The 12,567-nt window shown below is 46.5% G+C and overlaps 2 protein-coding genes across 19 annotated transcripts in view; one reads left to right on the top strand and one right to left on the bottom strand.

Annotated features, from left to right (window-relative positions):
• Positions 1 to 2,951, bottom strand: part of KLHL18 (kelch like family member 18) — a 55,259-nt gene extending 52,308 nt beyond the window's left edge. For 2 of the 3 annotated variants that reach the window (XM_045492709.1, XM_045492710.1), the window contains exon 1: positions 2,822 to 2,951. In XM_045492709.1, the coding sequence (XP_045348665.1) occupies positions 2,822 to 2,950 (129 nt within the window). In that variant the 5' untranslated portion in view covers position 2,951. The remainder of the gene's footprint in view (positions 1 to 2,821) is intronic. The other variant, XM_045492711.1, reaches the window with a different exon arrangement.
• Positions 2,952 to 3,188: 237 nt separating this feature from the next.
• The window catches only part of KIF9 (kinesin family member 9), a 56,731-nt gene continuing 47,352 nt past the window's right edge, over positions 3,189 to 12,567 (top strand). Inside the window, exons 1-5 of one of the 16 annotated variants that reach the window (XM_045492698.1) lie at positions 3,296 to 3,410; positions 4,413 to 4,657; positions 8,065 to 8,162; positions 10,153 to 10,318; positions 12,091 to 12,197. In XM_045492698.1, coding sequence (XP_045348654.1) covers positions 4,621 to 4,657; positions 8,065 to 8,162; positions 10,153 to 10,318; positions 12,091 to 12,197 — 408 coding nt within the window. In that variant the 5' untranslated portion in view covers positions 3,296 to 3,410; positions 4,413 to 4,620. The other 15 variants (XM_045492705.1, XM_045492699.1, XM_045492700.1 and 12 more) reach the window with 15 other exon arrangements.

Below are 12,567 nucleotides of genomic sequence, written 5' to 3'. Positions count from 1 at the left end.
AGAATACTGAGTGCTACAGATGGCAAGTCCCTGCACAGCCCCTTCCAAAACTCAACTGTTGGAGACTCAGGCTTCCTCTGAAGGTGTGAGGATAAGGGAGGCCACAATCAGACAGTACTGCTCCCCTCCACTAGGCAAGCAACTGTTCCGTTGCTGGATAAACGCTGGAGGTTTGTCATCTGGACAGGATGAACTAGACTCCAAACTTGGGCAGCCAGGGAACCACTGAAGACAAGGAAGTGGCACCATTCAGGGGACTAAGTGAAAGTCTGCACACAGAAGCAAGAGCCCCCAGTCCCCTCCCATCACAAGGCTCCTTGAATGATAACAGCCAAGGTTATTCCACTCAGGCAGAAGCCTGAATTAAGATCCATGGACTCTGAACACATCGCATTGAAAAGGTCAGGTCCATCACCCTACAGTTTTGGCTCTCAGAATGCAGCTCCAGGCCAGCAGTAGCATCACTGGAGAATTTGTCAGAAATGTAAATTCTTGGGCCCATGCCAGACGAATTGAATAAAAAATTCTGGGGTGAGGTCCAACAACCAGTGTGTGAACAGGCCACCGGGTGATTATAATACCTGCTAAAGATTGAGAAGCACTGCCCTATAAGGAGGACCACTAGTCAATAAACCCATCCCACACCAAAATGCTTCCAACCAGCTTTTCAGTACCCAATTTATTTGGAAGATAGTCAGGAAACATCAGAAGTTTCAGGAAAGACTCTATCTTGAGGGACAGAGAGAGAGAGAGAGAGAGAAACCAAAACAGATTTCACAGGGCAGCTTTAGTGAAGGGGAGAGAAATGAGAGAGAGCCTGGTTTGTATGACCTCTCCCTGGCCTCCGACCTCACATTGCCACTGAGCTACTCCTCAGGCTGTACAGAAGAGTTAGAAAACCAATGAAGCAAACACTCTCTAGGTCCTGTTCAGTTCTACTCTGTGCCTTTATACTTTATCCTTATGTGCCGGATGCTCGAAACTAACACAGCAATTTAGACTGACACTCTGGGTTGGAACTACCTCTGGTAATTATCTTGTCTCTTTGAATGAATAAATAGCATTTTAATGGGAAAAAAATCATACGAGCATTGTTATGCCAAAGGCTTGTTATATTCTGTGTTTGCATTACATGCAGAGGCAAACTGCACTGCTTTATTTTATGTAGAAATATCTGTAATCATCCCCCTGTATCATACGCTTTTGCTTCTCTCTCACAGGCTTTCCATGGCTCACCCTTACAGCCTAAATCTTAATCCAAAAACCCTCCCCTATTCCTGCTTTTTACCAGTCTCTACTCACCCTAAGTGTCACCGCCACAACCAGATCATTCTTGTGCTTACAAACCTCTAGTAGCCGCGACATCTACATGTAACCGCCTCATTTATATTTACTTCCTCTGACTCCTTTAGTCCAGCTCATTTTTCTCAAACCCCTTGGTTCCCCACTAAAGATCCTTTTCCCTCTCAGGCCACCTCATGCCTCTCCTGGAAAACTGAGCCCCCTCAAGGGATGAAAACGTAGGCCAGGCCTCATGCAAAGAACACCACAAATTGTCTCATTTAATTCTCACACTAATAAGAAAGCGTCCCTATTTTTACATTTGGAACACTGATGTTTAGAGACATTAAGTAACTTGCCCAAGGTTACGACTAGGATTCTAATCCAAATCCTTCTATCTCCACACTCTTAAATCTACTCTCATGTCTCCAGAGGTCTGACTCAAATATGGGAAGAAAAAGTTTCCTTAATTCTGCAGAAAATGAGAAGAGCAAAAGGAGCTCTGCGTGTGTGTGTGTGTGTGTGTATACACGTATATATGTATACATACACTTATATATATACACATATATATATACATATATAAACGTATACACACATATATAAATATAGATACATATATATAAATATGCATATATACATATATACACATATACACACACACACGCACACACACACACACACACACACATGTTTTAGCGTGGTCTTCCACAGATGCTCAGAGCCTCAAGTCAAAGCCCAACAGGGAACACAGTTCACAGCAGTCTCTCCCCACCTGGAGGGCTCCTGAGGGCTCAGGAATCTGGCCAAGGAGCAGCACAGCATGCCTCCCCAGCAGGAATGGATGCAAAGCACAGGAGGAAGGCTGGCTCTTGCGCCCAGAATACCGGTAGGAAACAGGTGGTTAAGAGATCCCTCTCCCCACGCAGACCCAGTCCATCCTCAGAGACCCTTGTGGAGGTGGTAGTGGTGATGTGCCTTCCAGTATGGGGTGGGGGGCAGAGTAGCTGCCCACCTCAAAAGATGTCCAGATATGATTTTAAAAGCTCTTAGGAAACAAGGTAGTAATCTAACGACCAAGGGCAAGCAATGACTCCTAAGGTGTAGCCTGCGCCTCTACAACAGCACAGCTAACTTCGAGGGGCACAAAGAAATGTCTATGGTGACAAGAGAAGGTGCTTCACTGGTGCCCATCAGAATGTGGAGGCGGCCACCGCCCCCTCCTCCAAAGAGGGGCTGCAAGTCCATTTTCTCCTGTCTGACAGAAAAGGGAGGCGGCACCCCAATGTCTCCCACGCCGAGGGCCTCAGTCGCGCACCTCTCAGCCTTTCCTTCCAAGGGCTAAGAGGCTGTTCCTGTCCGTCTCCCCACTCAGCCCCAATCCCCTCTCCCACTCGGCACCTCTCTCTCCCCTACTCGGTCTCCAACCTCCTTGCCCCACCGCTCTGCCCGCTAGACCTCTCTTCCCCTACCCCCCGCCCTTCTTTCCTCCCCACTCGGTTCCTTATCCCTCAGCCTCGCGCTGCCCAGCCCTCGGTACCTTGAGCGTCACGTCGCACAGCTTGCCTTGCCGCCGGATCTCCTCCATGACGCCGTAGCCGCGACTAGGCAACTCGGACACGGAGAAGTGCACCAGGTCCTCCAGCTCCTCCGCGCCGTCCTCCACCATCTTCCCCGGCCGCCGCGACTGCGCAGGCCTGGGCGGCCGGCTAGAAACCAAACGGGGCGGGGCGGACTGCCGCCGCGAGCACACGGCTAGAAGCAGACGGACCTGCACGGCCGCCGTAGTCTCGGCTGCTCTGCGCCGGAAGCTCCGCTGCCCCGCTTCCTGGTGCGAGCGCAGCCTTCTTTCCCTCGCTTTCCCGACCGTGCTGTCGCGCCTGCCGTTGCCGCAGTCTTTCTGGATTAACCGGTCCCATCTCCCGCCTTTCCGATCCGGCCCTGACCTTACTCGTGTCTCCACCCAGAGCCGCGGACTTCACTTCCGCCACTACCCGACACTTCCGGAATCTGCGGAAACGGTCCGTTGCCATGGCGGCTGTGTACACAGTTCTGCAGCCGCGAATGCAGGGCTGCGGTCGCTGCTCCTGCAGCGGTCGAGCGGCGGGAGGGCCTCTGCCTCGGGAGCGGTGAGCAGCGACCACGCGCCGCACGGATGGGGAGAAGGGAGGCCCGAGAGGGGGTATACGCCCAGGCGGTGGGCAGCGGCTGGGATCCGAACACCGCCCTACCCGGGACTCCCCCAGCTTGGCTCGCTGATTTGTGAAACCCGAGCGGAGGAGGGGGCGCGGCATCGTGGGGGCTCTTTCAGGCTGGCTGCAGTTTAGGGTCTTCGGATCTAACGTTCCCTGGCCCCACGAGACCTCTGCGTCTCTGCCGAGGTTGAGAGGGCGTGAGGTGGGGGACCAGAGGTCTGCTGGACCCTTTCATACACGGCAGTTTTCGAACTGGAGGGGGCTTCGAGATCGCTAGGTAGAGCCCTTCGCTTTATAGATGAGGAAGCCGCTCCAAAGAGGGACAAGAATGGTCCCAAGTTCCACTGCCTCCCACACTCCACACAGGGGTCCGGTATGTTGGGTGAGGAAAAGGGAGAAGACCAGGTCTGTCGGGAATCGAGTCTTTGGTTTAGCCTAGGGCCGGGTGCGTTTGGACCCTGTTGTTTCGGGGTTCAGGTGCTGCCGCCGCTTTAAAACGATGAGGGTTCCATATGAGAGCGTCTGGTCTAGGCAGGAGCGCTGGAAGGTAGGGATTCACCTGGTGCCCACCATTCCAGCAGACGCTTCCTCTTCTTTAATCCAGCTTTCAGAAACGCTTGGTAGCAAATTCTGTTCATTCCCACCACTCAAACGAATAAGGAAACCACGAACCTTCAGGGAGATCTGCTGGTGGCCACTCCGAGGTTCATTTATTTACACCAGAAATATCTAAGGGTGGTGCCCATGAGAGAGAAGCATTCCCCATAAGATCCTGAGGGAGGAAACCCCTGCTAAAAGGGAGGGCATGGTGAGGGGCTGAATATGGCTTGTTGTAAGTGGTGCCTGGAAACTAAGCCCTTCTGGAAGGGCTGTGGGCTCAGGGGTTGGATGTGGTGTGGGAGGGAAGTGACATATGCCCCCTTGGGACTCTCTCAGTAGTGACCGAAGATGGACCCACATGTGGAGATTCAGCCAGCCACCCTCTGACTTCCAGCCATGACCATCCCTACCAACCACCATTTCTTGAGTACCTGTTCTGTGCTGGGCACTGTTCTGGACATTGAGGGGGGATTCAAAAGAGAGAAAGCACAGTTCTGTCCCACAAGCAACTTGTAATTTAATTTGGGAGCGGAAACCCACTCAAATGATGCGGCGTAAGAATGGTAACAAGCGTTATTTCAGTAAGTGCAAGATGGCATGGGGTCTCTGAATGTCTGGGTGTTGAGGGGCTGCTGAGTAGGAGCCTTATAGGAGGAGTTAAGTTAATAGAAAAAGCTTGCAGAGTGCCTGGTTGGCTCAGTGGGTAGAGCATGCAGCTCTTGATCTTGGGGTTGTGAGTTCTAGCCCCACATTGGGTACAGAGATTACTTAAAAATAAAAAAAAAATCTTAAAATAGAGAAAGCTTGTCTTAGGTGGGTATGACTCCTGGCATACTTGAAGCTATGGATGTGAGCACGGGGAGGGTCTGGGGAGGATAGGGGAGCTGCATGTGCATGTGCATGTTGGCAAATTACAGGCCCCACTCTGAGGGGAGGGCGATGCTCAGGCTGTCCGTGCTGTTCCTGTGCTTGGTGGGTGGAGGCTTCCAGGAGGGAGGTCTGGGCACCTGCCACCTAGGCTGGTTCCTTTCAGAGGGCACCCTGGCCAGGAGGCTGGGTCCTCAGACCCAGAGCTGTTGACCTTCAAGCTATTTGTGGCTCTTTATCGCTCGACCTCAATGTTGTAGACAAAAATTTTAGGACTGAAATTGGATAAGCCATCATCCTTGATCACCTGAATACTTTTCAGCTTCGTTTTCTAAAAATTGAAAGGTCTGAATGGTCCCATAGTGGCTGGGAAAAGACTTCCATGAACTAATTACTTGAGGAATGTAGCAAGCGGACACACAGTTCTACAGTTGGCAGATGTGAAAGTGTCATGTTTGCTTGTTTGATTTTACATCTGAAGGGCTTGTAACAGGGGTTAGAGTTTTGTTTGTCTACATCATTGAAACTGTAGACTGAAAGGGCAGGACCTGTCTCTATTTAATTTACTTCTATAGAGATATTTCACGCCACTGATGATAGTTAATACAATTGTAATAGGAAATCTACCGGTCATTGCAAGTTATGTCTAGAAATATGTTTAATATCCTTAAAATCTATCAGGTAACATTCAGTGAGCCTGTCTTAGATAATACAGGGAAAATGTTAATATTCTTTATTTAATGTGCTTTAATTTTTTTTTTTAATATTTATTTATTGAGAGAATGAGAGACAGAGCATGAGCAGGGGACAGGGAGAGAGAGAGGGAGACAGAGAATCCAATGCAAGCTCCAGGCTCCAGCTGTCAGCTCAGAGCCCGATGCAGGGCTCAAACCCACGAACCATGAGATCATGACCTGAGCTGAAGTTGGCCGCTTAACTGACTGAGCCACCCAGATGCCCCTTAAAGTGCTTTTTTTTTTAAAAAAAGTGAAATAATTAACTGTATTTCGGAAAAGAAATCCCTGTCATGCATGATTTTTTTCTTTACAGTACAGGTCTTAACTTTCATTTTTTAAAAATATTAAGCATCATAGCAGTTTATTAGAGTGCTTTGCAGTAGTTCAAGCAAGCTATTTTTCCTTAATTGCTGTGTTATTGCTCTTTTCCAATTTGAATATGAAATTGAATCAGCTCCCTATGTCTCATGTTTCCCTAACTCTTCCTAAATTCAACAAATTCCTTTGCTGGTTGTTGTTGTTGTTGTTGTTGTTGTTGTTGTTGTTGTTTACAAAAGCGTACAGGTGATTTCTTTGGCCTTAACTCCTCTTTCCTGCCCTATGAAGATGCAAGTTATTTTAGCACCAAATGCCTCATCTCTTATTGAACTGATTCAACCCCAATAGGAAGGTCAGAAGAGAAGTGTACCAAGCAGCATACATCCTGACCCTCAGGCCTTGTCCTATTCCAAATGTGTTTGGTACATTTGGAACATTAATGCTAAATGAGTTTTTAACATTCTTTCTGTATATTCATAGTTCTGTAAAAGTGAAATTATTGAAATGTGAGAGTCCAATGTTAGGACTGCATGACCATAGACCACTTGAGGATACTGTTCACATCATTTGAAAAAGAAGGAAAGAAAAAATATTAGGTTGATATTAGGAAAACTTATATGTAAAATTAGAAATGTTTCCCCTTTGAACAAATTAAAATTGTATTATGTTAATTTCCCTAATAGTTTCAAATAACGAAGTTTAGTACATTTTCATAGACTTTCATCTTGTTTAGTGGTATTACTTAACTAGGTTAAATGTATTTGATGATGATTACAGGTTGATTTTTCCTTAGCTTTCCTTAGAGCTTTTGACATTTTCTCTCAATATTTAATCCTTTGTCATCAGGGTATAAGAGGCACCTAAAGAACTAAGTTTTGGTTTTTATTTTTATTTTTTGAAGAACTAAGTTTTAAGTTCCCCTTAAAGCAATAAAAATAGCACAATTGTTACTTCTGTTTAATAACCCTCTTTGCTTTTCCACTCTATGTCAATGTTGGAACCAAAATTTACTGTCTGATTAGTATTAAATATTTTTACACAGGCACTCTCAGGAAAGGGCCTAGTGTGATTTCACCAATGAGACTAATAGCCAATAAAATACGAGATTTCTTGGTTATCATTTGATTGTGCAATCAATGTTTAAAAATTTTAATAAAATACTTCAGTTGGACAGGATCTTAGAAATTAATTAACTCTCCCCTCAGTGCAACAGTCCCTTTGGTAGCATCTCTGCTAGCTGGCATCTTGACCTTGCTTGAGTCTTTTCCATCATAGGACAGCTCTACATAGTAGGAAGGTCATTTACCTAAATCTCCCTCCCTAAACACATACACCTATATGCTTACATCCTATTCCATGAAGCCACACCAAGCATTTATTTTGACATTTTGTTATACACGGTAATTATTTGTGGTAGTATAAATAAAGGAATACAGATTAAGTGGATCTACCTGAAAGAAAATGATGAAACTCTAGTTAGGTTGACGAGAAGACGAGGAGGTAGAGGGCTGTTTGATTTTTTCTCAATGGACTGTCAGAAAAGAAAGAGTATCTGATTGTGGACTAGATTAAATACACTTCTAGGGAATCATTTTCTGATCTAAGCTGGTCAAACGGAGGTAAAGGAGGGGGCTGCTGCATCTGAAATAACATATGTTCGTGAAGACAAGAAAATTAAGTTTAAATGCATTTCATAGTAAGTATTTTAGATGAAAGCATAATGAATGAGGCAAAGCATAAGCGGACATTTTTAGGTACAGACCATTTTTAGGAAACACGTCTAAGATTAGGCCACTAAAGGGAGCGTTCTTCCTGCTTCGTGTTTCTGTCTCTTAGGGGGCCATGGTGGAAAATGGTGAGGCAGCGTGTAAAGTAGGAAGTGCCTGTACTTGTTGAACAGCAGGTCCTGTGGGTAGAGCACTGACACGCGAAGGGGTGAAAAGGAAGACTGGGTCTCATTGGGACAGAAGAACACAGACCGAGTGTCAGTCACTCCATTCTGATCTTCTTAATGCGTTGCCACTTGATGATAACTACTGAAAGCTGTACTGTTTTCTTCTTTTTAGCTAGAATGGGTACTAGGAAAAAAGTTCATACCTTTGTCCGTGTCAAACCCACCGATGACTTTGCTCACGAAATGATCAAATACGGAGATGACAACAAAGTAAGTGGGATGTGCTTGCTTTCACCAGCTTGGTCCTCTCTGTCCCACCTTGCTGCGGTGGGACCTTGTTTCCAAACAGCCTTTAAGGACCAAGACAGAATTGATAAAAGTTCAGATGGAGTCCAGACTTCCAACAAGCCCAAACCACTCCCCTTGAATCACTTTTGATAAGGAAACTCCTGAAGCTCCCACTTTTTTTTGTTTTAATTTTTTTTAATGTTTATTTTTTTTTGAGAGAGAGATTGAGACAGAACGTGAGCAGGGGAGGAGCAGAGAGAGAGGGAGACACAGAATCCAAAGCAGGCTCCAGGCTCCGAGCTGTCAGCACAGAGCCCGACGTGGGGCTCGAATTTATGAACCGTGAGATCATGACCTGAGCCGAAGTCAGGCACTTGACTGACTGAGCCACCCAGGTGCCCCGAAGCTCCCACTTTTAATTGTATTTGTGGTTAATAAGTTTGCCTTCATCCTTGTGTCTGACACAGAAAAGCTGACATTTGTCCACTCATAAAACTCTGTGGGGATCAGATCTGCTGTTACATGATCCCTCAGCGAGGGGGTCAAGTAAGATGTCTTCAGTTGATAACTGTTCAACTTACCAAACCAGTGGGAGAAACTCTTTTTGAAAGAACTGGAAAGATGTATCCATCCCTGTGTCCCGACCACTGTCCTGACAACCTTTCTGAAGCCCATGACAGGCTTAGGACAGGTTGAAAGAGTTCTATGTTTTCATCGAGCAAACATCTGTGAACCTACATGGGCAGCATGAAGACATTCTTTAAGGGAAGAATCCGAGAGCAAACTGCCCAAGCTTTGAAAGTCTTGACAGTCAGAGAGAAGCTCATGTGCAGCAAATCCTGCAGGACATGGTCTCAGTGAGCACAGAAACACAGAGCATTTCATGTGTGAATGGACAAAGCCCCTCCTCTTGCTTGATCCTACTTTTTTTGCATGTGGCTGTGTGTTGGCTCCTGGATTAGGGCAGCCAGTGTAAAATTCCAACAAGAGTCTCTTTACATCAGAAGGCCCCACGGTGAAGATTGGAATCTCCCCTTGACCTAACCCAATATGTTCCTAAACCAGCTGTTGCCTTAGTGGCTTGCTATGGAGAGATCTAAAAGTCTAAAAATGTTTTTAGGAATCTTTGCATCTAAAAAAAAAAAATGAAATCTTTGCACCTGAAGATATGCTAATTACAAGTGGTAGGCATCCTTGATTTGCGATAATACCAGTGAGGAACTGTCTGAGAAGCCAAGAGCCATTTCTGTGGTTATTAATTCATCATTCCTCACAATGCTCCGTAGCATGTAAAAGATGTGGCTCAAGCCCAGGCCTCTGTCACCAAGCCCAGTCTTCTCTCTGGCCTAAGTCAAGGCCTCCCTGTGCTTATTAAATGTGTCTAGGGGCGCCTGAGTGGCTCAGTCAGTTAAGCGTCCGACGTCAGCTCAGGTCATGATCTCACAGTCTGTGAGTTCAAGCCCCACGTCGGGCTCTGTGCTGACTGCTCAGAGCCTGGAGCCTGTTTCACATTCTGTGTCTCCCTCTCTCTCTCTGACCCTCCCCCGTTCATGTTCTGTCTCTCTCTGTCTCAAAAATAAATAAACGTTAAAAAAAAAATTAAAAAAAAATAAATAAATGTGTCTAAAGCTTGTTTAATAAAAAAACATGATAAATATGCTTGACCTCGTATCATAGATGCGGGAATCAAGACAAACAGCACCCTGTAACCTAGGGTGACAAGGCCTGAAACCAGTAAGTGCTCCAGTCTCCTGATCCTTCCACCGTAAAGGTGGCGTGGCCTCCATTCTCCTCTCCCATCCCAAAGAAATCATCTGAATATCAGCCCATGTGTGAGAATCCCTGTTCTTCCTAAAGTTTGCTTCCTCTTATTTTCTCCAGGTCAGGCCTCAGCTATCAATGAGTTTTTCATACCAGTTTCCTAATACCTAACTAGCTGGCTAACTCACTCTCTCTCTCTCTCTCTTTCTAGAGCATTGATATTCACTTAAAAAAAGATACTCGGAGAGGGGTTGTCAATAACCAGCAGACAGACTGGTCGTTCAAGCTGGATGGAGTTCTCCACAATGCCTCCCAGGACTTGGTTTATGAGACGGTCGCAAAGGACGTGGTTGCTCAGGCTCTCGACGGATACAATGGTAATTTAGTTAATTGACTGTTATTAATTGACTGTAAGAACCTGCAGAACCCTTCCTGGAGGAAGAGGTGCAAGTATTTTATGGTGAATAAAATAAAATATAACCTCTTGTGCTAACTTTTGTTTATGTGTCTATCTCATATTCTTATAGTAGAAAACTTATTATTTGCTTGGTGGTATTGTGGGCATGACTTGATCCAAACTTCTGGGGTCCTATTTTCCTAGGAAGACTAAGTGACTGTGGCTCTCTATAGGTCATGGGGATTGAACTATTATCCTGTTTCAAATCTCTCAAATACTAGTTTGAAGATAATGGCCTTATGAATTTGATGGAGTCCAAATACTTCTCTCTTGACTACCTGCCAGGAGTTATTTCCATTCATTTTACCAGCAAAATAAATCTACTCTTCCTCTTTTAGCATAGAGTTATTTACATATAGCATGAAAAAATGGAGTAGAGTTTGATTTTCTTAACAAATGGAAAGCAGCTTTATTGGGAAATTTTTACAAACTAGTTTGGTCTAAGATTGCTTTAAAATCTTAAGATTTGAAAATCTGTAGAAAGAATCTATCACAGTTTGTAAACTTTGCCCATGTGACTAGAATGTCCCCTGTCTGCAAGTTTTAGGTCTTATGTTTAAAAGTCTCTTTTAAAGTCTGTTTAGTGTTGATAACTAAACATTGTAATGTATCCCACTTGTGAAACATAGACGTGGTCCTTATTAATCCTGAGGGGATATGGCCCTGAGGAGGTAGAGACAGAGGAACCAAGAAGGCCAAGGAAGTTAAGAGTCTTGGGCCCTGGCTGCTATAGAATTACAAGTGGGCTCTGAGTCCCAGCTGAAGTGACTCCTTCCTGCACATCTGTGCTAATAGGCACTGTTTCTGACCTCAGCTCACATGCCGAGTTTGAGCCCCGTGTGCAAAACCTACCAATCCCAGGAACTAGAGCATTGGTGTGGTGAAGGCAAATGCTGATTTCCATGGCTCAGTGTTGCCCAGAAGCGGCATTTGGGATGGGGTCTGGCTCAGGTTGGCCAAGCCAGGAGAAAGAGCAGATGGGAACTGGAGTCCAGGGTGACAGCATGGTTCGTGTCCCAGAGCCTGGTGGTGACAGTAGACCTAAGAGGTGTGAGAGGTGCAAGTGGAAGTCTTTCCAGAGAGGGCTGTGGGACCAGATCAGGACCTGTCATGGTCTGTGTTTGGAAGTGGCTTGGGGCCAACTAGTAGCCCTGTTTGATCCTGTGGGAACTTGCAGTCTACAAAGAATCCTCACCATCAACAGGAAGTTCTCTTCCCACTCCCATCTCTTCCTGGGGATTTTGAAAGCTCTCCTTGTCTCCTGCCTGGCCAGCCCCTGGGAGGCCTACCCCGAGACTCTTGACAGTTCATGGCCTTGCTAAAGAAGGGCTGGAGTTCAATGTTCTATCTCCCTCCTCACCTGTCTAGAAAAATTCCCAGTTCCTCTGTTCCCTGGGATTTCCCCACTCTGCTCAGCAGCCCTAGGGTCTGATCTCTTGGCAGAGGGATCAGTAGAGCACTACCTGGGCCACACATTCAGAGCTGCAGTCTGTGTTTTGACCATTTATGTCCTCTTTCCTTGCCCACTCACCCTGCCTCCCCAAGGCAGGAATCCCTCCTGTCCCCGGCTGCTCCTGATGGCCACCTTCGCGCCAGGGTCCAGGCTGGCACCAGGCATGCTGGGGGATAGGAGAGCTATCCTTGGAGCTATTTTCCTGGACATCACCAAGACATGCTTCCAAATGTTTGCAGGTACCATCATGTGTTATGGGCAGACGGGAGCCGGCAAGACATATACCATGACAGGGACAACTGAGAATTACAAGCACCGGGGGATCCTTCCTCGTGCCCTACAGCAGGTAGAGAGTGGGCCCACAGGCAGGGTACCACACAGGTCCCCTTTCTACCACACCTGCTGCTAACCCGAGGCCTGCTACTAGAGACAGGATACACATGGTGGCGGGTGGGGGGTGGGGGGCAGGGTGGTGCAGAGGCCTCAGGAAACTAGGAAACTGGGACTTCAAGTTTCAGGGTCTGACCCAAGCCCATGAGGAACCTATTTCCTCATTGCAAAAGAGGGAGTTGGACGTGCCAACCAGCTTCTTGCTGCTGTGATGGTCTGTGAACCTGTAATTGAGGATTTGGAAGTCCTAATCATGTTCCTGCCTCATTTTAATGAGGGGGATATGGCCTCTTGTAAAGCTTCCTCCCTGGCCTGCTCTGGCTTCT

This window comes from Leopardus geoffroyi, chromosome A2 (genome assembly GCF_018350155.1).
Source record: "Leopardus geoffroyi isolate Oge1 chromosome A2, O.geoffroyi_Oge1_pat1.0, whole genome shotgun sequence".
Classification (NCBI taxonomy): domain Eukaryota; kingdom Metazoa; phylum Chordata; class Mammalia; order Carnivora; family Felidae; genus Leopardus; species Leopardus geoffroyi.
This window is presented reverse-complemented; position numbering and strand designations above follow the sequence as displayed.